A 26,558-nucleotide genomic window follows, 5' to 3' on the forward strand; every position below is an offset into this window, starting at 1 on the left:
TATCTCTCTAGAGGTTTCCACCTAGTTCCGTGTATCCTAAGTTTGTCCAACAATATTCTATTGTGCTGCTCACTTGACATTGTCACTATAATAACCACAACAGCTAATCAACCTACCTCAAATGCCGAGCCAAACCTATTTTGGATTTTAAGTCTATTTTGGATAAAGTTCAAAATCGATCCATGTGACTTAAAAATGTTCCCTGTGGTACACCAGCGGATGACGGATTTCGGATAGCTTATTATGAACTTTAATACTGTAGGAATAGGGTTCAAAATGCAAGTTTTGGTTTGGAGACTCCATACAATGACTCGCTAGGAGGTAAAGCGGTTTGAAGCTTCCGTCAAATCGCGTCTATAAACTTGTTATCTTCAATGGACAGACGACAGCACTGACTATAAGTTTTTGTTGCAAAATCACCCGTATCGCAAGTGCATAAGGTCCACAGTTTTTCGCTTGAAGTACTGTTGTTTGGACAATGACACTTATTTATGTATTTAGAAAACAAATTTGCATGCGCATAATAGGTTTACAAAAGTGACAAGTTGGAAATGAAATAATCTAATTGATCTGTCTGTTCTGTTTCTGTAAAGAAAGGACGAGGCACACTTATCAACCCGGAAACGGATCGTAACCGTATCAACTCGAGGCGGTCAGTATTCTTTGTATGACACTCCGTACTGCAACGCACATTCCACACCGTAACGTAAGCGCCTCGCCTCGTTGTGCGCCACTGTCTTGATCCCTTTCCGGGTTGATAAGTGTGCTATGACCTTTAATAGGACCACCCCCACTCTTCCTGTGGATGTCGTAAGCGACTAAGGGACAAAATATAAAACGTCTGGCCTCCCCAACCCGTCTGACCAGCATAGGAGTGTAGGCCAAACCCTCCTTTTGCCTTTGTACATTAGAGAGGGTCGTGCTCGTGCTCCTTCAGTGGTGACTAAAATGACCTGATGTTGATGATGACAAATCTGTCAGAGGGTGGACAGTACGTCACTGACTGGCTTTTGAAGTGCAGTCAGTTTTTTTGGTGCAGATTCCAATAAGAAAGGTCTAAGAATAGATCCTTGTAGGACTCCTAAATCAAACGAACAGTGTAGACTTTGTTCAATAAACTTTATTGTAGTAAATCTAAAAATACCCAAGCCTAAGAATTATGTACGATTAAAAATATTTACAATATAAAAACGTATTTGATTGTTACATTCATTCAATAAATCATTGTCGTCGGCTTTTTCACATTCAATGGTTCAAAATCTATGGCAAAGTTCATCATTTATTTATATTGGTCTTTTGGCGACCGTAATAGTAATGTAGGTACCTAATGTTTCGTAAGATGTAAAAAAATGTATCAGTTAAAAAGCAGTTATCACCAAATTCGTCATCATCAGTAGAAGTATACCTCTCACAATTTAAGCTTTTCTTTCAAAACGTCTTCTTCGTCACTATAACTCGTCATTTCATGAATTGCCTTAATTTTACTTCTAAAAGACATTTTATTGTTATCACTTCCAAACTTTACAATGTCACTGAAATTAGCTCGGCTGTTATTAAACCCTACAGCTTTGTATATGTTAGATTTTAATACCACTTCTTCATTGCTATAGCTTGAAAGGGCACGCAGTTTGTTTTTATTTTTGTGCTCATGGAATGACCTTCTTAGCGGTTTCAAATACAATTTGTCGTGTCTCATTGCATCGTAGAGGTTGAATCTGAGTGCATTTTCTTCATCACTATAACTACTCGACCTTCTAAAAGTTGATTCTGGTATATTCATATTCAGTTCAAAATTTTCATTAGACTGGAAACTTCTTGGCGAATCCATCGCAGGATTCTGATTAAATTGATAATTATAATTAACGTTTTCATCGGGACTTCTCGATATTGTCTTTACTATAGGATAGTGAACCCAATTTTCTGTGGTTTGCACGTTTTCAAAAGCTTTGTTGGGAGGCGCTGTGTAATTTTTATGATTCTCTTTTACTTTTTCATTGGCTTTATTATTAGTGGGTACTTCTTTCTCAATATTGTTAAATGTGTCTTCCAGGTGCAATTCTTTTGTATCGTTGTATTCGTTGTTCAAATTAAGAGTGAGACACTCTTCTGATAGTTCTCCAGAGTCATTTATTTTAGTTTTTATTTGTGTTTTTCTCAATATGTAATGCTTTAGTAAGTGTTCATAGTGTCGTTCTATATCTTTGAACTTTAATTTCTTTGTTTTCTTCTTCTGTCTGCTTTTCTTTCTGTGTTGTTTGTGTGATTTGCTCTTATGTTTACTCTTGTGCCTGCTTTGTTTGATATGTCTTAAGTATTTTTTGTATATCTTTGGATGCTTATGTCTTAAATGTCTTATTTCTTTTTTGCTCAAGTGAGGGGGCTTTGAATGCTTATGATTACCCTTTTTATGTTTCGGCTGTATCGAAGATTCGTATGTTTCTTTTATAGGCTTAATTGTGGTTGATGCTGAAATAATTAATAACAAATTGCTATTGATTTTGTTGGAAAATTTCGAGGATTTTAAAGGAAACTCGATTTTCAAAACAATTATATTTATTTTACAAAATATTTTGAGTGAAAACGGGACGCTTATAGCAATAACTACCACGAATTGAATTGAAGAAAAAAATGAAGAAAGAAAGAAACATTTATTATGATGAACATCACTTAATTAAGGACAAAGAAGGTATACGGAAAAAAAGACAGAAATAGCACATAAATATTACAAGGAAATAAAAAGTGAACTGAGCAGTGCTACCCTGTCGCAACAGCGATGCCCATCGCAATGGGACTCCACGCAGCATATGCCGTGGACCGCGGTGGGGAACGCCACGACCCTGGTTTTCAGTGTGCCCCATTGTTAAAGCAAATAATTCTTTATATTCAGTTTAAAGAGCATTATGGAAGATTTTCATTACGTACCTATTTCTGGAGATTCTGCTGAATTATTTTCCTCCTTCTCTGCTTCTTCATCTGTAGTGTCTATAGTATTATTTGAAGAAGCTCTTAAAATGTTCCGTTGAGCTATTTTTGTGATTGTATCATAGGGTTTCGCTTTGAATTTTTGATTATCAATACGTTTGTTTAGCTTATTCCCAGGGCTTACTCTTGCAAAAATGATTTTGTTTTTCGGTATCACATTATTAGGCATCAACTGCTTTGTAGTTTTTGCTGTATATGTATTGTTTACTGTAGTCTTTGTCAAATGGATGAAGTACGTCGGCTTATTAATTTTTGGCTTAACATTTTCTTTTGGTTTATATAAGATTATCGTTTTATATTTAGGTTTTCTCGTTTCTTTTTTAGTATGTTGCATTGTTCTTGACTGATTATTTTTATTTGATACATTGATTGCAGCTTTCAAATTCTTTGTAAACGCTGTACTGGCTTTAAGTTTCGGTCTCGTAAAAACTTTTGTAGTAGGTCCACGAAGAATAATGTGTTTAGTATTTCTTTTGTTATTAGTGATCTTGTAATTTCTGTTTATTTCATAAGTAGTACCAATTGTTTTAGCAGTCTTAAAGAAATTGTAATGGAATTTATAATCGCTACTAATATTGCCTCTTTGCCTCCTCTGTACACCTTCTGGAGGCATCACATTATGGTTCTCTATGACTCTATTCAATGAGTCAATGAGGATCTGCTTCTTAGCTGTGCCGGCAAGCCTTCGGACTGGTTCGTAGAGCGCTTTAGATACTTTTCTGTGAACTTCTGTGGCACTGGAATACAATTAAAAGGTTAAATGGTACAAACAATTACTGAGTTTCTTGCGCTGCTTCTTCTCAGCACTGGCCCATTTGTTGTTCAGGGTTAAAATAATTACCTGCTTGCAAAATCAATGAATTAGAATTTTGGAAATTTTTAAAAATACTGAAGTCTCAATTCCTATAGGACTCAGGGCACAGGATTATAGTGACGATGACGTAGCCTGAAGGTACTTTCTTATAAGATTCTACTTTCAATTTGTTTGTTTCATCAATGTTTGGTTACCCTTAAACATACAACAGAAATATTGTTACAAACATGTGTGGACACACATTTTTTAAATACTTCTAAAAAAACTCCTGTCGCCGAGCACGTAGAATTTCGTCCAATGACCCCAAGCTCGCAAGTAATATTGCTCTCGCGACTGTGCGACTGTCGGCCGTAGTGAGTGTGCGATCGCGACAGCAATATAATTACGCACGAGCGATAAGGATGGGTAGCTTGGGGTCATTAGACGAAATTTTACGTGCTCGGCGAACGGACTATAAAAATCAATATCCAATTTTCGAACCCTTTCGCACGACTGTCAAATATTTGTAACAATATTTCTTTTCAATGCAGTAGTGCAGGATCCTGCAAAGCTGGATTGCCGTAAGAACAAGCCCTTACCTAAGTCCCGACTTAAGTTTAAAGTCTTTGACGGCCTCCACAGCTCTGAGCAGCTCCACACCCTCGTGGTCCTCATACAAGGAATCGATGTAGTCGATGACGGAGTTGATGTCCTGCGTCACACCCTCGCGTCGGTTCACCATGGTATAGTGGAGCATACTGGCCGCACCTGCAGTTTGAACATCATCATCATCATTTTTTTTATGCAAGACAAGGCAGCGCGTACCGGAAAACGCAGCGTAGGACGTCCACCTACAAGGTGGACCGACGACATCGTAAAGATAGCAGGGAAGCGCTGGACTCAGGCCGCTACCAATCGATCAACATGGAAAGCATTGGGGGAGGCCTATGTTCAGCAGTGGACGTCCTATGGCTGAAATGATGATGATGAGACAAGGCAGGTTCGTTCGTTCGTTCGTTTCAGCCGAAAGACGTCCACTGCTGGACAAAGACCTCCCCCAAGGATTTCCACAAAGACCGATCCTGCGCCGCAGAGTGACTGACATAGCCCGCAGAATCGCTAACATAAAGTGGCAGTGGGCGGGGCACATAGCTCGTAGAGCTGATGGCCGCTGGGGCAGGAAGGTTCTTGAGTCGCGACCACGAGCCGGAAGACGTAGCGTGGGCAGGCCTCCCACTAGGTGGACCGACGATCTGGTGAAGGTCGCGGGAGGTGCCTGGATGTGAGCGGCGCATAATCATCATCATCATTTTTTTATGCAAGACAAGGCGTTGTTGTTGTTTCAGCCGAAAGACGTCCTCTGTACAAAAGCCTCCCCCATGGATTTCCATAAAGACCGGTCCTACGCCGCCCGCATCCAGGCACCTCCCGTGACCTTCACCAGATCGTCGGTCCACCTAGTGGGCGGGGCACATAGCTCGAAAAGCTGATGGCCGCTGCAGCGCTGGGGTAGGATAGTTCTTGAGTGGCGACCACGAGCCGGAAGACGTGGCGTAAGCAGGCCTCCCACTAGGTGGACAAGGCAGGTATTTGACCGCAATCGCACCTGGTGTTAAGTAAGATGCAGTTGAGGATGGTACGGTGCCCGGTAAGTGCCTATTCACTCCAGCCTTGAAAAGGCGCGGATTATATGTAGTGTTCAGGAAAGACAGCAGCAGGCAGCGAATTCCAGTCCTAGCTGTTCGCATTATAAAAGAGTCATCGAAACGCTTAGTGCGAGCTGGTGGATAGTCGACAATCATCATTTCAGCCACATGACGGACGTCCACTGCTGAACATAGGCCTCTCCCAATGATTTCCACATCGCCCGGTTCCTAGCGGCCTGCATCCAGCGCCTTCCTACTACCTTTATATGGTCGTCCATCCCACGCTGCGTTTTCCGGTACGCGGCCTCCACTCCAGAACCTTGCTGCACCATCGGCCGTCAGTTCTGTATACTATGTGCCCAGCTAATTGCGACTTTCTTAAGTGAAAAGGACAATAGATACATAGTCCTAAAGGCCAGTAGATTCACGTACTGTTGTTCATGTTTTAATTTAATGTTTTTAGAATAGAATATAATAATTGTCTTACTTTTTATGACGTCTTTGGCAAAAATAGACAAATGATTGGCTAAACTCTCCATGCTTGATACGAAAGGCTCGCCGAAGGTTATCAGAAGGTGCTCCACCTCAAATCTGAAAAAAATACAGTCTTACAAATAAACAGATTATAAAATACCTAAGTATATTCTGCGAACATTAATCATGGTAACTATGAGCCTCATAAAAAGGCTCAAGGTCACCCAAAGGGCGATAGTGTTTACTATGCTCGGAGTTTCGGCAGTGGGCGGGGCACATTGCACAGTGCTGATGGCCGCTGAGGCTGGGTCCACTTAGTGGACCGACGATCTGGAAATTCACGGGAAGTATGTACCTGGATTCGGGCAGCGCAGGACCGGTTATTGTAGAAATCCATCGAGGTTTTTGTCTAACAGTGGACGGAATTCGGTTGAAATGAAAAAAAAAACCCATCCAAGAAGATGCAGGCCGCCACCAACCAGACATTGTGGAAATCATTAAGAGAGGCCTATGTTCAGTGGCCATTCAGCCCATGCGCTGGACTGACCAGGTCAAAACCGTACTCAATGGTCCACTCCATGAGTGCACAAGAAAGGCCACCGGACCTGGCGTGACGACCACGACCACTCTGGCAAAAGTGTATCGACGAAGACGAAGAATGTTCAGTGGACGTCCTGTGGCTGAAAAGATGATGATGATGAGTACAACAAAGACTTGACTCACAATCTCACCGCCTCGTTCTGCGCCTCCCACTTCAAGGCGGTCAGGTCTTCGTCATCCATCCTGTTCACCACCTCGAACAGGTTGATCAGGAACATCGAGAAGAAACCCATCTTCAGGCCTTTCATGTCCGCTATCAACTGCTTCAGGTATGGACTGAGCCGTCCTGAAAAAATTTAGGTAAAACTAAAGAACGAAAACGCCCGAATTCACAAAAATTACAATGCGGTCTCACAGTGCGCGTGGATGCACAGGGTGACACATGAACCAATCCAATCACAGAGCTCTATTCCACGCTGTGCGTTCGATTTGCTGCTTCACTTAATCAAGCATCGTTTGTAAATACGGGCGTTATCAACCCAGAAACAGATCGTAACCGTATCAACTCAAAGCGGTCAGTATTCTTTGTGTGAAACTCCGTACTGCAATGCACACTTATCCGTACCGTAACTTAAACGCCTCGCAGTTGACAGCGCGGCGAAAGGCGATACGGTGTTGATCCCTTTCTGGGTTGATAAGTGTGCTATGACCTTAAAAATTCAATGACAGATCTCAAACACTCGTACGATGTCGCCGCGCACAGTTAGGCTGAGAACTGACGGTGAAACGCAACTGCAACGAAACTGCAACTATCTGAAGATTCTGATGAATGAAACTGAAACTGAAAGTTTCAAACTGGTCGCGTCATGTGTGGTCTCTCAACGGACGCAGAAACTTAGATGCAACTCAAAAGTAACTAGCAGTTGCAGTTTCGTTGCAGTTGCGTTTCACCGTCTGTTCTGGGCCTTAGTCCTACTAATATTATAAATGCGAAACTTTGGATGTTACTCTTTCACGCAAAAACTACTGAACGGATTTTGATGAAACTTTACAGTATTATTCTTTGTAACCCAAAATAACATAAAGGCTATAATTTATGACGATCTGTGACAAACTAAATTTCACGCGGGTGAAGAACTAGTAATTGACCCTCTTACTAATAAAAAGATAAGTACACAGTTGTTGAACACTGTTTTAAAATGACATTACCATACTAAACGTCACTTTAAAACACTGTTCAACGAGCGTGTAAGTTTTATTAGTAAGGGGGTAATAAAATACTGACCAATATTAGGCCCATCGAAATAAACTGGTATATTCTCCTTCATAGGTCCTCTTCCAGGTTCGAATGTCCTTCTTGTCAGAGCTTCTGTAGTTGTTGGGATATACGCAGTTCGGGCTGGAACGCCAAGGATTAGATTTTGTAATCCTGGAGGCACTGTGTCTTCCTGTGGTGCTTGTATTTCCACCATGGGTTTATCAACCACAGGCACATTATCATCATCCTCAGCAGGGTCTGGGCCTTGTCTGACGTGTTCATTTTGTTGAGGTTCTGTTATGACTGGGTTTGAATTTTTATCTGGAATCTGAGTTGGTGGATCTGTGTTTGGTTGCGGGGTTTCCTCAGGCCTTTGCCTTATTTGGTCGGGCTGTGGTCCAGACTTAGGCTGTTGCCTATTCGGGTACGTATTTTGAGGGTTATAGTAAGGGCTATATGGGCCTTGATTTGGTTGTTGACCGTATTGGCCCATATTTCGTGGGTCGAAAAGGGGTTGAGAATACCTGCCTGGGTTGTGTGGTCTTTGTCGATACGGCCCTTGTGGGTTATAAGGACCAGGTATCCGGTTTCCACCATATTGGTTAAAAGGCGCTTGTCTTAATGGGCCTAGATTGTATTGATTGTGATTGTTTGGCCTTTGTTGATAAGGCCCTGAATTTGGCTGGTTATAGACACCTTGATACGGTCCTGCATTTTGCAGGTTCCTATAAGGACCTGGTCTTTTTGGGCCGAAATATTGTGGGTTATTGAAAGGACCCTGGTTTGAAGGTTGATTATATTCAGGTGGGCTAGGATTTTGCGGAAAAGGTCTGTAGTTTCCGACATTTGGTGATGAAGGTACTAATTTATTTAGCGTTGTTGTAACTGCATCAGGTATCTCAATCCGGTATATACCATCCTTGACTATGTTTGGAAATATTTTGCTTTGATCTGGACTTACTATTATTTTTGTATCGGGCGCTAGTTGTTTGAGGTCTTCAGCAATATTATTAGTTTTTACTATATCAATTAATATTGGTTTGTTTTTGTCGTTCTGACGTCCAATATTATTGCCCTTCACATCTTGTATGACGTAATCGAAATCCCCTATATCAAAGTCTTTGTTTATTCGTATGTTATCAGCTATGGAGCCACGAAAGTTCGAATCGTTGTTGAATTTCTTTACTATCAATTGATTTTGGTTGGACAAAACTGAAAACTGGCCATTGCTATCTTTCTGAATTACTGGAAGTATGAAACTTTCGTCTTTATCAATGAATGCTTTCGTTGGTACTGTGTATTTAGTCGTAAGTTTAGTTGTAGCTGGTGTTTTAATAGGACTAGTATTAGTGACATTATTAGAACCTTTTGTTGCATTTGTAAATAATGGATTAATGTAAACCTTAAAGTTGCCTTTATATTTATTTGTTCTTTTTGCCTTTTTAAGACTTGATGCAGCCTTCTTTAGAGGAGTATTGGCTCTCAAATCTTTATGGATTCCCAAAGTTATCTTTGCACTTTTATGGGTGATATCTCTATAATCATTAGTCCACCATATCTCTTTATAGTTATAGTTATGTATAGGTTCAGATATATCCTCGTAGCCCCAGCTATCTATATTTATTTTTGGCAAAGCACGTCTTTGGTTTCGTAGTTTTTTCCTAGTGTCTCTTAGTTGTTGTGCGAAAGGAATTCTCGAATCTGTTTTTGAAGTTGTAAAAATGGGGATTTTTACTTTTATATTGTTTTCAGCGGCTGAAAACACAATATTAATTTGACTCATAAATTCATCGTTCATTATCAGGACGTCCACTGCTGAACATAGGCCTCTCCCCAATGATTTCCGCATCATCCTGTTGGTAGCGGCTGTGATCCAAATATTATGATGTGAAACATAAATCGTAGGATTATTTTATTTACCTGTAGTTGTTATCAAAATTGAATTTAAAATAAGTCCGGTCCACAACACAAGCAACATTGTTTTATACAATAATTTAACTGCGGTTTTATCGGATTCATAAACTGGTTTGTGACGTCTATTTAAATAATTGCTTTACTATAGCCTACTTATTTTTAGGTGTACAAACGAAAAAGATGGTCAGATATGTACTGGTGAACACTGTTATGACTCGAGAAGTAATTTAATTGACGACTTTCGAATTGCTGACCATATTTAAGATACAGCAATAAATTATTTTTATGTGGTACTTATGCCTTCTAGCTTGGTGTAGTGGTGACGACTTGCGAAAGGAAGTCTAGCTTCTGCTGGTGAAGATAGATGCGACAAGCGACGAAAATGGCTCGCATTGGGGGAGGCCTATGTCTAGCTCTGAACTGATTAGGCTGTTGATGATGATGATGAAACGGCCATCAGGGGCCTTCATTAGCAGGCGCTTTACTAAATTTTACTAACTAAAAGTGAAAGTGATTGAATTAATCAATATTCAACATACCCCATCCACCAATCTCACATTTTAAATAATTTTTAGAGTAAATCCTGTTTAAACTTAAGGTGTAACATGTTGGGAAATAATCGTAAAGAAAGAAGTCCTAGCGAGTAATAGTGTAACTGGTTGGCATTGTCCCGAGTCACACTGCTACTGGATGCAGTGCTCTTTGGGAAAATAAATTAAATAGTTATTCTATCGAGTAACGGTGTGACTCGATGGGATTTTTTTTTCCTAGGAGTAACAGGGTTACTCGTTTGGATGTGACTCATTGGGGTCAAGCGGTAGTAGGAGAGGATATTCGTACGCATAGAGTTTATTTATTGATAACAAATTACAAAGTACATAGGTCAATGCTATTAAATATTTTGCAATTCATAATTTTAACTTCTCCTTCAAAGTATCCTCTTCATCGCTGTAGCTAGATATCTCATTAACTGGTTTGAATTTCTGAAATCTTATCTTCTTAACTTTACCTTCATCAGTATCATTGTTTGCTCTTCTGTTTATTTCATTAAGTTTACTGAAATTTTGAAATCCCAGACTCTGATATATTTTTGATTTCAACACAACTTCATCACTGCTGTAGCTTACATCAATATCTTTCTTAAATCTTTGCTTAAAATTGTTTAATCTTCTTTGTGGTATAAGAAATGGCTTGTCATGTCTCATGGCGTCGGAAATTTTAAATTTTAAAACATCTTCTTCGTCACTGTAGCTGGATAACGCTGCAATTTTATTTTTAGCTGTTACACTTTTGAATTTAACTGTGGTAAAATCTGTGGTTGCACTATCTGAAGATTTGTTAGTTTTATTTACTTGAGAATCTGCTATTTTGGTAGGTTTCAGTGATATCTTATTAAGGCGACTTTTTTCTATGCCTAGCTTATTTGTTAGTTTATTTAGTTTCTCATTAAGTTTCTTAAGTATATTTGTTTTTGCTGCAACTGCGTTGTTTTCAACAGTTGAGTGGGATTGGTTAATAATATGGGAACGTATTCTTTTCGTCGCTACTTTAATTGATTTAGTTATTTTCAAAATCTCTGCAGTTGTATGACTTTTTTGAGTAAACTGAGTAAACTGACTTGATTTCTTTGTTCTGTTAAATTTTTTTGATGGTAATTTCGATGCTGAAACCCTAAGGGTAGATTGTCTTCCTTTATTGAAGACTTTAAATTTAGTTTTAGCCTGTTTCATTTTATAAACAATAGCACTAAATTCTGAATCATATGATTCAGAATCACTTAGATATTCGCCATCAAAATCAGTATCTGATAGATTTAATAGCAGTTTGTTTTTCAATTTTTCCGCTTTCATTTTGGAATATCTTTCATAACCGTGCAACTTTGGGAACATGTTCCCAAAATATCTTTTCTTGAACTCTCTAAACTTCTCCTTTTTCCGATGCTTCTTATGCGCTTTCTTCTTCAGTTGCAGGTACTTGTCGTATATTTTTGGATGTTTTTCTTTGAAGCCCATTCTTACACGTGACTTTTGCTGAGTTGTGTGATATGTAGGTTGTGAACCTGTTACTGTAAAGATAAACATTTTTGATTAATAAGCAAACCCAAAATTGATACCTATGAGAAGAGGTTGCATGACATTTACGATTCGAATTGTTCCAAATTCCAATGGCTATCGAATCTATAATCGAGAATAAGATGTAATTAAAAGATTCGATTCATGACACTAAATCCTACTAAAATAAATTCACAGTGACCATGAAACATTGGCTAATTGTTAATTAATATACCTGCTGTTGGTTCCTTTCTTGTTACTTTTCTAATTTTAACAGCTGCATTTTTAATTTTCATATTTATTTCTCTAAGTTTATTCTCCGCATCATAGGTTTCTCTCTTAGTATTTGTGACACTACTTCTAGGTGTGTTCCGAGTGATCGCATGTTTCGTTTTACTACTTGTCTCTCTTCCCACCACAGCGAACCTTGTTTTATTACTATACTTTCTTCTAGCATCCGTTATATTCAAAACACCGAAAATATTTTTCTCTCCAAGTAAGGTGTAGCCGACCTTTTCTAAAAAATCATTCAGAGATTCTACGAGAAGTTCCCTTTTGACTGTACCAGCTAATCTTTTGTAAGGTGCGAACAGAGAGTCAGAAATGTTCCTGAGGATTTCGTAAGAGTTCCAAGTGTTTTTAGGGAATAAATTCAGAGCGTCTAGAGATTGGACTAGAGCTACTCCTTCATCTTCATTGTAAAGACTATCTATGTAGTCCATTAGGGAATTTAGTTGGTCCGCAAAGTATTCCCTTCTGAAGTGTATGCTGTGTTGCAAGATTTGGGCTTGACCTGGAATTAAAATGAGATTATTGTAACTTCTAGCTTTGCAAATCTTTCATCATCATCATCATGCCAAATGTTGGTCTCGAAGCGCTGGTAGGGTAAAAAGATTATGAGACATGTAGAGGCTCCTTAAGAGCAAAATGACGATTTGTAAGAACTATTTATTAGTCCAAACAAATAAAGAAATTTTGACTTTGACTTTGACATCCTGAGGTCATTTGGTTTCCACTGAGAGTGACCTTATCTTATTTATCAGAGGCTAACCGAGGATTTGGCTTACACTACGCCACATGGTTTGGGAAGGCCTGATAGTCTCGAATCACTGCTGTGCTGTAATTCCTAACCCCAGTGTCCCCAGTGGAGGAGGAGGTCTTGGCCTGCTTGATGCATCTCACCTGATGGAAAGTGATGATCAGGCCGAAGATAGAAGCACGCTTCACACCGAATCTTCAATCACAGAATTACTGGCTATCTAACCTCTAATTGCCGAAACTCAATAACTGTGCATCTTGACATTTGATAGAAGTTTTGGAACTAGATGAGTGATAATGATTGTAGAAAAGAATTATGTTATCAATTGAAGGCGTCAACTTACTTTTGATGTAATCGGCAGGCAACTGTCCCATTTGTTTAACGAAATGTTCAAAAGCGCCAAGGAACGGCTCTCCGAAGCCAAGAATGTGCTTGTCATCATCATGTCTGAAAGCGACAGGTCACTGACTGACTCACTCATCACGAAATCTCAGAAACTACAAGTGCTAGGAATCTCAAATTTTGCATGGGGGTTCATTTTACGTTCATTTGTTCATTTTTGACGTTTGTTACAGGTAAAGTAAGAAGAGCGCTATGGGTAAGTCTTTAGTCAAATAAACCTTGTGAACACTTTGAAAGTGAAGATTTGAATTTATTTTTTTTTTATTTTTTTTGCTTTATTAACTATACCTAGTTTAAATAAATATAAATAATAATTACAATAAAAATATTTCAACGCGCGGGGTGGGATTTCAGGGCGTTGCCGAGTTTTAAAATAACATCTATAAATTAAATTAAAATAAATCAAGTTACAAATCCTTAGTCGCTCCTAAAGCTTGGCGGTGCCTTTCGGTTTCACCCTGCGTAAGTATAATGTATCTATACAATAAAAAGAAAGAAATGTATAAATTAATAAATAACAATAGATATTATAATGTACGAACATTATTGCATGTCATGGAACTCTTTTTTAGCTTAAGTGCCACCATTGTAAGAAAAATATTCAAAAAAAATGTAATATAGCTGTTGAGTTTCTGAATAAACTAAATAAATAAATAAATAAAAGAGCGTAAAATACATAGTTATGTTCGTTATATCCACGAAGACACGCCCCACCAATGTTTGGTCGAGGGAAGCCTGGGGTGCGGGGAGTTTGATCCGAGCAATCCGAAAGTTATTATAATATGTATAGTGGATCATTATAATAATCATGGATGATTTAGCGTGTACCGATAGAACTCAAAATTAGCGGAAGAATGGTGGGGCGCGTCTTCGTGGATGAAACGATCTATACTTAATTACTTACAGCCTATGAAACTCCCTTTCTAAAGACATGCTGAGCAGCCTCACGTCATTGAAGGACTTCTCGGAGACGATGTGGGAGCCCAGGCTGACGAAGACCGAGAAGTAGCCCATACGGTACAGGTCCATGGCTTTCTGGAAGGGTAGCAACAGGCTGGGGGGTTCTTCTTCCACGGAGGGCGGGACGGCTGTCGTGGTGGTTGTGGTTGTAGCTGAAGGAACAAGGTTAGTTTTAGTCTGCTTCAAATAGCTCATGATTGATTCACCCAAAGTGGGTACATAACCAATAGTTCGCAACACGTCTTTGTTACTATTGGACTAAGGTTGCGTTGTTAAGTTCTTGGCCAGTTTGGGTGTCACGAAGTATGTATTTAACGCTGGATTTACGTAGTTGAGCGTTTGGGACGAGTGTTGTTTAATCTTTCAGAAAAGTTAAGGTGGTTAAGGCGAACATACTCACACTGTTGTAATATTTGAATTCAGAACACACAAATCAGTCGGAATATAGATGTCCCACGCTGAACTGTCCCACCAAACTCAATGACAGGGGGGCGCTACCATCGTTCAACTATATGGTTTCCAACATAGCAAAAATCGGAACCAGCGATCCGGTATTGACTGAACTGAACTCTTTGCGTCCAACTCGACACTGGATGACGGGGGACATGAGCCACCGATTATACCAAGGTGTGAGAGCTGTATGCCGGATATCCGGTTCCACCAAAGCTCAGTACGCCTGGCTCTATTTTCCCTGGATATCCATAAGTCGAGTGGGCCCGATGGAATCCCTCCTATCGTGCTGAGGACGTGCGCTCCAGAGTTAGCACCGGTTTTAACGCGCCTTTTTCGGCTCTCCTACCTCTCTGGCATAGTCCCGACCTCATGGAGGACAGCTTTGGTGCACCCGATCCCTAAAAAAGGTGACCGCTCAAATCCGTCCAACTATAGGCCGATAGCAATCACCTCCTTGTTCTCGAAGATAATGGAATCCATTATCAACAGCCAGCTCCTTCGGTACCTAGAGGCCCACCAGTTGCTAAGTGACCGACAGTACGGTTTCCGTGGAGGTCGCTCGGCTGGTGATCTTCTGGTCTACTTGACACATTGTTGGGCACAGGCGATCGAGACTAAGGGGGAAGCATTGGCGGTCAGTTTGGATATGGCGAAGGCCTTCGATCGGGTTTGGCACAAAGCGCTTCTTTCGAAGCTCCCTTCCTATGGGCTTCCCGAGAAATTATGCGGATGGGTCGCCAGCTTTTTAGCAGACAGAAGCATTAAGGTCGTTGTCGACAGTAAATGCTCAGACTCTATGTCTGTGAATGCTGGTGTCCCCCAAGGCTGTGTGCTATCGCCTACGCTCTTCCTTCTGCATATCAATGATATGCTGCAAATTAGCGGCATTCATTGCTATGCGGACGACAGCACGGTTGATGCCGCTTATACCGGCCGCGCAAATATCTCTCGGGAGAACGTCATTGAGAGCCGTAACAAACTTGTGTCCGACATTGAAACCTCCTTGAAGGAGGTCTCAGACTGGGGTCGACGCAATTTGGTCCAATTTAACCCTACAAAGACACAAGTTTGCGCGTTCACCGCCAAAAAGTTGCCGTTTGTCGTATCCCGCTGTTTCGAGAGCACTTCCCTAACTGCCTCAGCCAATATCGGAATCCTTGGTGTCGACATATCGAGCGAAGTCCAGTTCCGTGGTCATTTAGAGGGTAAGGCTAAATTAGCCTCGAAGAAGCTTGGTGTGCTCAATAGATCGAGACGGTATTTCACTCCAGCCCATCGTCTGCAACTTTACAAGGCGCAGGTTCGGCCTCATATGGAATACTGTTCTCATCTTTGGGCAGGTGCACCCCAGTACCAGCTTCTCCCTCTGGACCGCATTGAACGGAGAGCAGCTCGAATCGTTGACTGCCAGGACATTTCGGATCGGCTTGACCCCTTGGCGCTGCGTAGAGATGTATCCTCACTGTGCATATTCTATCGCATGTATCACGGGGAGTGCTCCGAAGAATTATCCGGACTTATTCCTGCCGCCACTTTTCGCCACCGATCTACCCGACAGCACTTCCACCCCCAGCACTTAGATGGTTGGCAGTCCACAACAGTACGTTTCTCTAGAAACTTTCTGCCCCGTACAACCAAACTGTGGAATGGACTGTCGTCTGCGGTGTTTCCGGACGGATACGACCTGCAAGCTTTCAAGAGGAGAGCGTATCTTTACCTTAAAGGCCGGCAACGCACCTGTAACGCCCCTGGGTCTGCGGGTGTCTATGGGCGACGGTAATCACTTACCATCAGGTGATCCGTTTGCTCGTTTGCCTCCTATCACATAAAAAAAAAAAAAAAAAAAAAAAAAATTGACGGTGGCGCCCCACTGTCAATATCATGAATAGGACAGTTCAGTATTTTGGAACTATAATATGCAAGACATCGCGCGACAAGCGTATACAGATACAAATCTTTGCTTGTGTTGATCGCCTCAACCGTGTCTAACTACTTATTCCTATTTTCAGTTTTAAAATTATATTTACCGCGGGTAGTAGTGGTACCCCAGTAGTTAGGATGCAGCCACGGCGGGGGCTTGTCTGGGTAGTTGTCTGGGGGGCCTGGGGGGCCAGGGGGGTCACCCTGTCTATGGATGGCATTTTCCGTTGTTAAGGCCCAAATGTTTGCTGTGGGAGTTTGGTGGATAGCATCTGAAACACACCTTATGATGTGCTTAAAATACACCTGCGTTATTCTAAAGACCTTGGCCGCCAATTCCCTTGTCTTAGAAGCTGAATAGCTACACAATATTTGAGATACATAAATCATTAATCAGCTAGCAATGAAAGTAGTGGATAGTAAGGTTTCGTAGAATCTACACAAGTTAATGATGATGATGAAACATTTTTCCACAGTAAGCAAAATAGTAATAGAGTTGAATCTAAGAGTTTAACTCACGATTTAAGTCGTAGTATCTTTTAAGATCACCGAGGTGCCCAATTTCGAGTTTGCCAACTTCATTTCCGGTGACATTCATCTGTAGACTTTCAACTACTTTATTATAAAACAAATTTACGCTATGATTACGTCTGAAAGCGTCTTTATTTAAGTCAACTCTTTGTAAATTATCGTGAACACGATAAGGTTTCGTAGTTTCAGTTGTATTTTTATCTTTAGTGATCTCAACAAGCATTCTTTGTATCTGCTTATTCCTAGCCTTAATTTGAGCTAGTTTTCTATCCATCAATCGGTTTTTTATGTTCTCCTTAAAATCGCCTTTATTCATTAATTTAAAGTCAAAGCCTTTTAAGCCGTTTCTTATCAAATTGAGCTTGTTTCTGACAGCTTTATCCATAGTAGTGTTGTGTACCATCGTTTCGTCAGTATGTGTGTCTATTACACTTGGTGCTTCAGTAGTATGTTCTCCTGTAGTATGTTCTTCTGTAGTATGTGCTTCTGTAGTATGTTCTTCAAGGTATATTTTAGGACTCTTTATGCCTCTGTAGAAGTCTCTTATGGTCACCCACCACATATCTCTGTACTCGTACTGGTCATGACGGAACAGGTCTTCGCCGCTGATGCTGAGGTCATAGTGTGTCAATTTGGGTGCTACGTGGGGGACAGTTAAATTGAGGAGAGTCCAGGAGTCCCCGACCCTTTTATTCTTTGGTGTGGTCCCAACGAAGTTGTTTGTGTTCTCAATTTGGTAGGCTACAGGAAAAAATTGTGAAAATAAATGAGCCTGTTCAAGTTATTCCAAGTGTGAGAAATTGGTAAAATTTCATCATCATCATTTCAGCCACAGGACGTCCACTGCTGAACATAGGCCTCCCCCAATGACTTCCACATCGCACGGTTGGTAGCGGCCTGCATCCAGCGCCTTCCTGCTACCTTTATCAGTAGGTAAAATTTCAACTCTGACTTATTCAATATCCGTTAATTGGTTTTTCTTCTGGAAATGGTATATTGATCAACTGTGGATATTAAGACAAAGAACTTCTCTAGTCACTCAAGGTCTAAATAAAAATCGCCGTTCAAATTTTGGCCTAACAAGATTCTGTAGTTTATTCGTTGACAGCCCAATGACGTCCACTGCTGGACAAAGGCCTCTCCCAAGGATTTTAATAACGACCGGTTCTGCCCTGCCCGCATTCAGGTAAAGATCGTTTCCACTCGGACGCGCCCCACCATTCTTCCGCGAATGTTTGAGTGTTATCGGTACACGCTAATCATCCATGAGTGCACACGCACACTACAATAATGACGCTCGGATTGCTCGGATCAAACTCCCCGCACCCCGCGCGACCGAGACCAAAAATTGGTGGGGCGCGTCCTTGTGGATGAAACGATTTATACTACCCGCGTTCTTCACCAGATCATCGGTTCACCTAGAGGGGGGCCTGTCCTACTTCTCCCGGCCCTGTTTCTATAACTGTAGATAGGAATTCTATTTTCAAACGACACCAACAGAAATTAAACAAAATACAACTATGATCAGATACGTACACGTTACCAAAGTTTCTTCATGAACCAAACAATAAATAAACAGAATAAGAAATAACATTTTAACTATTTCTAGTAAAATATGTTTATTGTGTAAATAAATCTAAGTGCATTTTTATGCCTTAGGAATAAGTTTTGATAAACGTTGTAGGAAAGTAAATATTAAAGTTTTTGATATTTTCTAACCATTGTAACCACGAATTTAAACTTATAATAACTATAGCTTCGAATTTTTCATTGGGTAATAAAAAAATGCCTCATTGTTACAATAAATCATGGATTATCTAAAAATCCAAAGAATGATAATGTAATAAAAAACAATAATGTGACTTTTAGCAGTCCTTTATTTTAATAAAAATACAAAATAAGATTCAAATAAAATTACATTTCAATCAGTAGTTATTGTCTAAACATTTTTAACTTATCTTTTAAAACGTTCTCTTCATCGCTATAGCTAGATATTTCGTTTACTGCTTTGAATTTTTCAAATATTTTAAGTTTCACATCATCACCATTCATTCTACGTTCTATATCGTGTTTCCTAAAGTTTTGAAAACCCAATGACTTATAAATGTTTGATTTCAATACCACCTCTTCACTACTGTAACTGGATAATTTATTAATTCTATTGTAAATTTGATTATTGTCGACATTATTTGCTCTTCTATGCTGTTTAAAATATTCTTTATTATGTCTCATGACATCAGATAGGCGAATTTTTAGGGTATCTTCATCGTCACTATAACTTGATAAAACAGCTATATTATTTTTAATTGTTTTATCTTTAAGTCGGACATTATTTTTATCTGTTGTTGCACATTTTTTGCTAGTATCTAGACGTTTTTTTGAATGAAATACTTCTTTATTATAAGGTTTTAGTAAGTGATTATGGGAATCTGTTACAGCTCTATTGTTATTTCGGAGTTTATTTACACTTTTGACAGATTTGTTATTTCTGGTCTTTGCTTTTTCAGAAGTAATTTCGGCTGTAAAATCGGAAACATCAACTTTTAGGGAACCCATCTGGGATTTTTTAGTATTTTTGATTTTGTGTTTGCTTTTGTATGAAATAGTTGAATTCTTTTTTAGAATTACTTTATTCGATGTTGTAAGAGTTTTATGGGTAGTTTTCTTAACTTTATTTACTTTAGAATTTGTCGATTTTATATCATCATCAATGTTAAAATCTGTGTGATATTCAGAGTTACTAGCATATTCTTCATCAAAATCGGTTTCCGTTATGTTTAGTTTTAGCTTATCTCTTAATTTTTCCGCTTTAATTTTAGAATACTTCTTATAACCAGTCAAATTAGCGTATTTTTTGTGTTTTCCGAAATATTTTAGTTTGAATTCTCTAAGTTTTTCTTTCTTTTTCTTCTTATGTTTTCTATGTAGTTTTAGTAGCACGTACTTTTTGTATATTTTCGGACCTTCAGTTAATCTGATTCTTCTGTGTCTTATCAGCTGAGTTGTAAGTTGTTTAGGAGTCTTTTGAGATCGCTTTACTGGAAAACAAGAACAAAATGGTATTATAAGTACAAGTAACTAGCACAATAACATAACTACAGTCACTGAACTATTGAACTGTGTGCTTACCATGAGTTTACGTTAGGTGTGCTCGCTAGCGACTGCGTAAAAAAATGACATTAATTGTATGACATATTGTGCAGCGCCCCTAGCGGCTACTTTCAAGAAACAAAATCTTCATAGAGATTTTTGACGTACTCGCTAGCGAGCACACCTAACGTAAACTCATGGTAGGTACACTGAGTTATTCACCCGTATTCACAAACATTACTATGAGGTCTTACAGTGCGCGTGGACGCACAGGGTGACTTACTTACCAATCACAGAGCTCTATTCAACGCTGTACGTTCGATTTGCTGCTTCGCTTAAGCAAGCATCGTTTGTGAATACGGGCGATTGAACTGTTTGTATTTACCTGTCGTTGCTTTTTTGTTTATTTCTCTGTGATATGAAGAATTTCTAATCTTTTTCATCATTCTCTCCTTAGTTACATTTCGATATATAACATCTTTATCACATCGGTTTGTACAAGGAAGTCCAATAAAATTATTTGCAGTTTCATTTCTAACCTTAGTTTTACTATCTTCACTAACTTCTGCAAACTTCGTATCAAAGTTCAGTAGCTTATTCAGAACGCTGTTATTTCCCATGAATACCCTTCTGGCAGGTATCGTAACATAGAATAGTCCAACATACTCGTTGATGGAATCTACCAACACCTTCCTCTCATTAGTACCGGCCAGTCTTCTGTAAGGCGCAAATAAAGCAACAGAAATGTTCCTAATGACGTTAAAAGAGTGCTCTGAGCCGTTAGGGTAGTTGTTTAAAACTTCAAGGGACCTAAAAAGGTTTATACCCTCATCTTCTCTGAATAAGAAGTCAATGTAGTCGATCAATGCGTTCAGATCGTCGGTGAAGTGGTCTCTTCTCACATGGATGCCGTAGTTCAGGTTTCTGCAGTGAGCTGGAAAAATTCATCCAATTTTGGTTATTGTATGGCCACCAACGCGTTTGGACAAAGTGAGGAGTGTAGGCCAAAGCCTCAATTCGCTTGTAGTAAATTAGAGAGGTAAATGATCCTGCCGTAGAGACTAAACTTCATAGCAGACTTATCAACTCGGAAAGGGATCAACACCGAGCTGTCATCGCCTTTCGCGCGCTGTCGAACTTGTACGTTGTTTACGTTACAGTGCGGATAAGTGTGCGTAGCAGTATGGAGTTTGATATAAAAAATACTAGCCGCCTCGAGTTGATACGGTTACGATCCCTTTACGGGTTGCTAAATCCTTAAACGACCTAATGATAATGATCGATATGATCGACTGGATATTGCTGCTCCAGGCAAATGTTGATTTTTCTCGTAGAGAAAATTTAAGGAGAGACAAAAATGATCTTTGAAACAACTCATCTGGGGAGAAACTATGTCGTCTATGTCCAAAGATTACTAGGTATCTCATAGACTTAGTGTCTTTATTGTTTTAGCTGAGCTGACACAACGCAGAAAATTTTGGTTCAAAGCAATTAAAAAAAATACCTTTGATATCGTCCACAGGCCACTCTCCCAATTGTTTGGCGAAACTTTCAAAAGCACCTAGAAACGGTTCTCCAAAGCTCCGGAGGTCGAACTTTTTTCTGAAAGAAACAGAAACAATAGAAGTTTTATTGTTATGACTGCTATATTATTATTACCGTTTACTGCCGCGAAATGAGTAGACAGACAACTTGCACACTTACGGGACTATTCCCACCTCTCGTTCCCACCACTGCAACTCCTGTGTAGCCAGGATCTACAGATTGACCGCTATAAAAACCCAACCAATGAAGGTCAAGGTTATCCCGGGGGAAAGTTAAACTGTCATTAGACCCGCAACGAATTAATCAGAAGAACATAGGAGGAGTTCGAAATTAAACTTCTTCTTCTTATTCGTTACGCTCTTGGCAGAGCGGTCGTGGTCACGTTGAGGCGTTGTTCACATCGGTTGTAGAGACGGATACAACTCTCCGCACGATCTCCCTCCATCTCTCTCTATTGGCAGACTGTCTGGTGCTGTCACATAAGCCGTCTCCCACTGCTGCTTTCACTTGGTCGGTCCAGCGCATTGGTGACCTGCCACGCGTTCGGGTTCCTTCGACTTTTCCCTGGACGACCAGTCGTTCTATGGAGTTGTCAAATTAAACTTGCACACTTACAAAATCTCCAACTCAGGGGCCACAGCCAAGCTTAGTTTCCTCACTTCACTGTCAGTCTTATTACTGATGATGAAGGCGCCGTGGCTGACGAATATGGAGAAGAAGCCCATCTTGAAGACGCCCATTTCGATCCTGAGTGGTTCTAGCAGGTCTCCAGGCCTTAGTGTCCAGGCACTGTCGTCGTACATGGGAGATGGGGTTTGGGTGGTGGTGCTTCTTGTCACCTCTGTAGAAGTAAACAGCTGTCTGTCTCAGTTTTAAGGTACATCAGTGGCGGATTTACAGTTTTGCCGCCCGTAGGCTAGGGTGGGGTTGGATCTTTATTTAACTTTTATCTTCTGAAATCGAGTAAGCGTCGCTGCCGCCCCTAGGCCGCGGCATATACGACTTATTGACAGATCCAGGACTGACATACATCCAAAAAGAAGATAGGTATAGAAAGAAATTCTAGCTTAAAGAGGACCACAGGATGGTTGGAATGAAGAAATGATGGTGGATTTAGAATGTCATTACTCATTACCGAAGGACGGAATGATAGTAATATTGGTGTTATTATTTCTGATCGTGTCTTAGGGCTTATTATGGATGCGAAAATTATGCAAAAGAGAGAGGCATTTGCATATCAAATATTATTGGAGAAGATCAAAAGCCAGTAAGCTGGGTGGAGAGGTAGACGAACGAAGAGGTAATTTCACATGTCAAGGAAAAGATATGAGTATTAGACTATTGAATTCAGAGAGGTACTAAAGGTGGTAACCTAAAAATTTATACAGGGAATTGATACATGTTGGGAGAGTTGAAAATGGTCGTTTGGTGCCCGGCCCAGGATGTTGGGCTATTGATTTGAAGATGAGCTAAATCTAATCGCAGACAGAATATGATATTAGTAGGGATTGTACACATTACCAAAACGAGTGGTATCGTGGGAGGGGTGGGTCATCCACGGCAGCCAAGGTGCCAAAGTGGCGTCTTGAGGCGGCAGGCTTCCAAAATCGGGCTCCAAAGGTGGCTCCGATGTGTCAGGGTACTGATACTGACCCGGCTCATCTGGTGAAAGAAATACAATAAAATACACCTAAATGATTAAGATTTAAATGATTATGGGCCGTTTCCCACAGAGACATCCCATTATTTGTAGGATCCCGTGTAGTATAGTCTCATGTCATCCAGGACGATGCGCCCGCGCGCCCCACCATAATTCTTCCGCTAATGTTTGAGTACCCCGCCCACTGCCACTTGATTTTAGCAATTCTGCGAGCTATGTCGGTTACTTTGGTTCTCCTGCGGATCTCCTCATTTCTAATTCGATCACGCAGGGAGACTCCGAGCATAGCCCGCTCCATCGCCCTTTGGCATCGCACATAGCTCGTAGAGACGATGGCCGTTGGGGCAGGAAAGTTCTCGAGTGGCGACCACGGGCTGGAAGACGTAGCGTGGGCAGGCCTCCTACTAGGTAGACCGACGATCTGGTAAAGGTCGCGGGAAAAGCCTGGATGCGGGCAGCGCAGGACCGTTCATTGTGGAAAACCTTGGGGGAGGCCTTTGTCCAGCAGTGGACGTCATTTGGCTGAAACGAACGAACGAACGAATGTTTGAGTGTTGTCGGTACATGCTAAATGATCCATGAGTGCACACGCACACTACAATAATGACGCTCGGATTGCTCGGATCAAACTCCCCGCACCCCGCGCTTCCCTCGACCAAATTGGTGGGGCGCGTCTTCGTGGATGAAAAGACAATGCCGGAAATTGGCGTCTTTTTTTTTTCGCGCGGCCATCGACCAAACTTTGTTTTTTGATTACAAAATAGTGTAATAAATCAAACTTACTATGACATGTACCTCTAAACTCAGTCTGAACTGAGTTACGAGCATTAGAAGTTTGATGATTTTCATACTAGATTTGCTTTTTGCGCGCAAAGTTTTGTAAGAAATTGCAACAAACTAGTGAGATTGTATGTGTAAACAAACAATACCATCCATTAAAGGCTCCAGACATCAGTATGGAGCAGAATCAGTGCAATAAAAAAATAGCGCAATATTTTGTTGCAATTTCTTACAAAACTTGCGCACAAAAAGCAAATCTAGTATGAAAATCATCAAACTTCTAATGCTCGTAACTCAGTTCAGACTGAGTTTAGAGGTATACATGCCATAGTAAGTTTGGTTTATTACACTATTTTGTAATCAAAAAACAAAGTTTGATCGATGGCCGCGCGAAAAAAAAAAGACGCCACTTTCCATACAAAATCTGGCATTGCCATTTCTCTATATTTTGAATTTGGACGCTCACCAGTTGTAAGTCGCACTTCTGCTCCAATTCCTTGTCTGTTGATTGCGGGTAGTGTAGCACTGGCAATCATGTCGGTAACAAGATCTCCATCTGGAATAATCGGTGCAATACGTTGTAATCTGTTCATTTTGTTTCGTGCAAACCCCATTTTTGATGGATTTTAGCCATAAGAAGAATTTATTACCAACATCGTTTAAAAAACTATAGTCTGGTCTGTGTGAGTGTTAAGGATGGGTAGCTTGGGGTCATTGGACAAAATTCTACGTGCTCACTGACCGGGCTTTAGTTAAGAGGAAATAAAGAAAATATAACATTACTAGCGGCCGCCCGTGACTTCGTACACGTGGACACCGTTTTACCCCTTTAACCGTGGAGTTTCCGTCCGTTCTTAGCGATGTCTACACCCTTTAAGTTACCGTGCTTTAAGGAACCTACCTACCTGCCTTTCAATTTTGTAGGTGTTATAGTTTCTAGCAGATGTTATAGAGGCAGGCAAACCATATCACGAGAAAGAAAAAAGGTTTTATACCCGTAAAAATACTTAAATCTCACAACAAGGCAATCCTATATCAGCCGCCGTCATTTTCCCACCCGTTCCTAACATTGAGTTAATATTACTACAATGGTTCCTAAGGCATTTTGATCTATTAGTTTTCAAAAAAGTTCCAAAGAACTTACCACTCAACCCGTAAAATCTTTTGATGTCTTCAATTTCCTCAGCAGCTAGCATCGGCATGTCGTTCTCACTAACATTCATCTGATGGCTCTTCACTACTTTGTTATAAAATACATTTACATTCTGGTCATGCCCTGTCTTGAATACATCTATTCTTTTCACTCTATCATCAACATGATTTGGTTTTGCGTTTGGTTCTTTATTAGCTTCTACTTTGTGAGATGATACTTTCAAATCTTCAACATACTTCGGTCTTGCATTTAGTTCCCTCATAGCTTCTATTTTGTGAGTTGTCCCTCTTAAATTGTCATTGACAACAGTAGGTATTGTAGCTTCAGTAGTTTTAAATCTAAATACATTCTGAACCATCATCTTATGAATCTGGTTATGCCGCGCTTTTACATTTGCTATATCGTACAGCAATGGATTTAGTCTTTGTCTCTTCAAATTAGTATTATCGTTGGCGTGTGAATCTATTGGTACGTTATTTTGGTGTGTCCTCATTCCACCATAGTCGACCTCATAGCTGGAATTTCTCTCGGGGTCAGCAGGGTCTGCACCGTCCAGGTAATCATCAAAAATCACTGTGGTCGAAACAGTAGACGGAGTGAAGGTCTGCTCGAAGAATGGGTAGAATCTGTTTGGCGTAGTACGAGTGGAGAAGTATGACGTGTCTTTCAATCCTTCCATGGTTAGCCACCAGTTGTCTACGTAATCATACTGCTGGGTGAACTTTGGCGTATTTATACGAATATTCCCTTTATATCCGATTGGCCGTTTTGGCTGTTGCGTCGTCAGAACGCTGTTGGTGATGTTCAGTTTTTCTAAGGCTAGGGATAAAATGAATAGTGCTGTAGCTAAAATTATTTTACTTATTTGACAGTTTTTTCATGGATTAAGTTAAGACTAAGAGAGAGAGTCAAGAAATTAGATATAGGTACCTACTGATGAGCTTGCGTGTAAAAATATAAAAGGTAATGTGACGACTGGATCTATATTTCTTTTGAAGATTGTGTGTAGGCTGTTGGCTTTGGATTGATAATTTTCCGCTGTCATGGAACTAAATATTTTTTACTCTCACTCCACATCATCATCAGCTACAGGACGTCCCCTGCTGAACATAGGCCTCTCCCAATGATTTCCATACTGCCCGGTTGGTAGCGGCCTGCATCCAGCGCCTTCCTGCTACCTTTATGAGGTCGTCGGTTATAGGGTTTGTTATTATTAGTTTTTGGAATACGTACGAACAGTAAATATTTCAGCTTGAACCGATCTCCAAATGAAAATAATCTGGAATAATAACATTATGACGAATTTCTACAGAAACATTTTGATGGCGATTACATTTTTACGAGTTGTAACATTTATAAGTTCTTGA

General features: G+C 40.2%; 2 protein-coding genes across 2 annotated transcripts; both read right to left on the minus strand.

Moving 5' to 3' along the window:
- Positions 1-561: 561 nt before the first annotated feature.
- Positions 562-17,030, minus strand: LOC135085162 (uncharacterized). Its single transcript, XM_063979918.1, has 13 exons — positions 16,952-17,030; positions 16,540-16,704; positions 14,004-14,211; positions 13,041-13,144; positions 11,894-12,451; positions 11,486-11,672; positions 7,721-8,109; positions 6,619-6,781; positions 5,909-6,012; positions 4,375-4,543; positions 2,923-3,719; positions 1,913-2,466; positions 562-585 (listed from the first exon to the last, which is right to left on the minus strand). The coding sequence occupies exons 1-13, from the start codon at positions 17,028-17,030 to the stop codon at positions 562-564; spliced, it is 3,501 nt and encodes a 1,166-aa protein (XP_063835988.1).
- Positions 17,031-20,510: 3,480 nt separating this feature from the next.
- On the minus strand, positions 20,511-23,838 carry LOC135085163 (uncharacterized). The gene is made up of 6 exons (XM_063979919.1): positions 23,823-23,838; positions 23,120-23,260; positions 22,214-22,439; positions 21,558-21,655; positions 20,593-20,987; positions 20,511-20,531 (listed from the first exon to the last, which is right to left on the minus strand). Exons 1-6 carry the CDS (start codon positions 23,836-23,838, stop codon positions 20,511-20,513), a joined length of 897 nt encoding a protein of 298 aa, XP_063835989.1.
- Between the last annotated feature and the right edge of the window lie 2,720 nt (positions 23,839-26,558).

Source organism: Ostrinia nubilalis, chromosome 28 (genome assembly GCF_963855985.1).
Source record: "Ostrinia nubilalis chromosome 28, ilOstNubi1.1, whole genome shotgun sequence".
Lineage (NCBI taxonomy): Eukaryota > Metazoa > Arthropoda > Insecta > Lepidoptera > Crambidae > Ostrinia > Ostrinia nubilalis.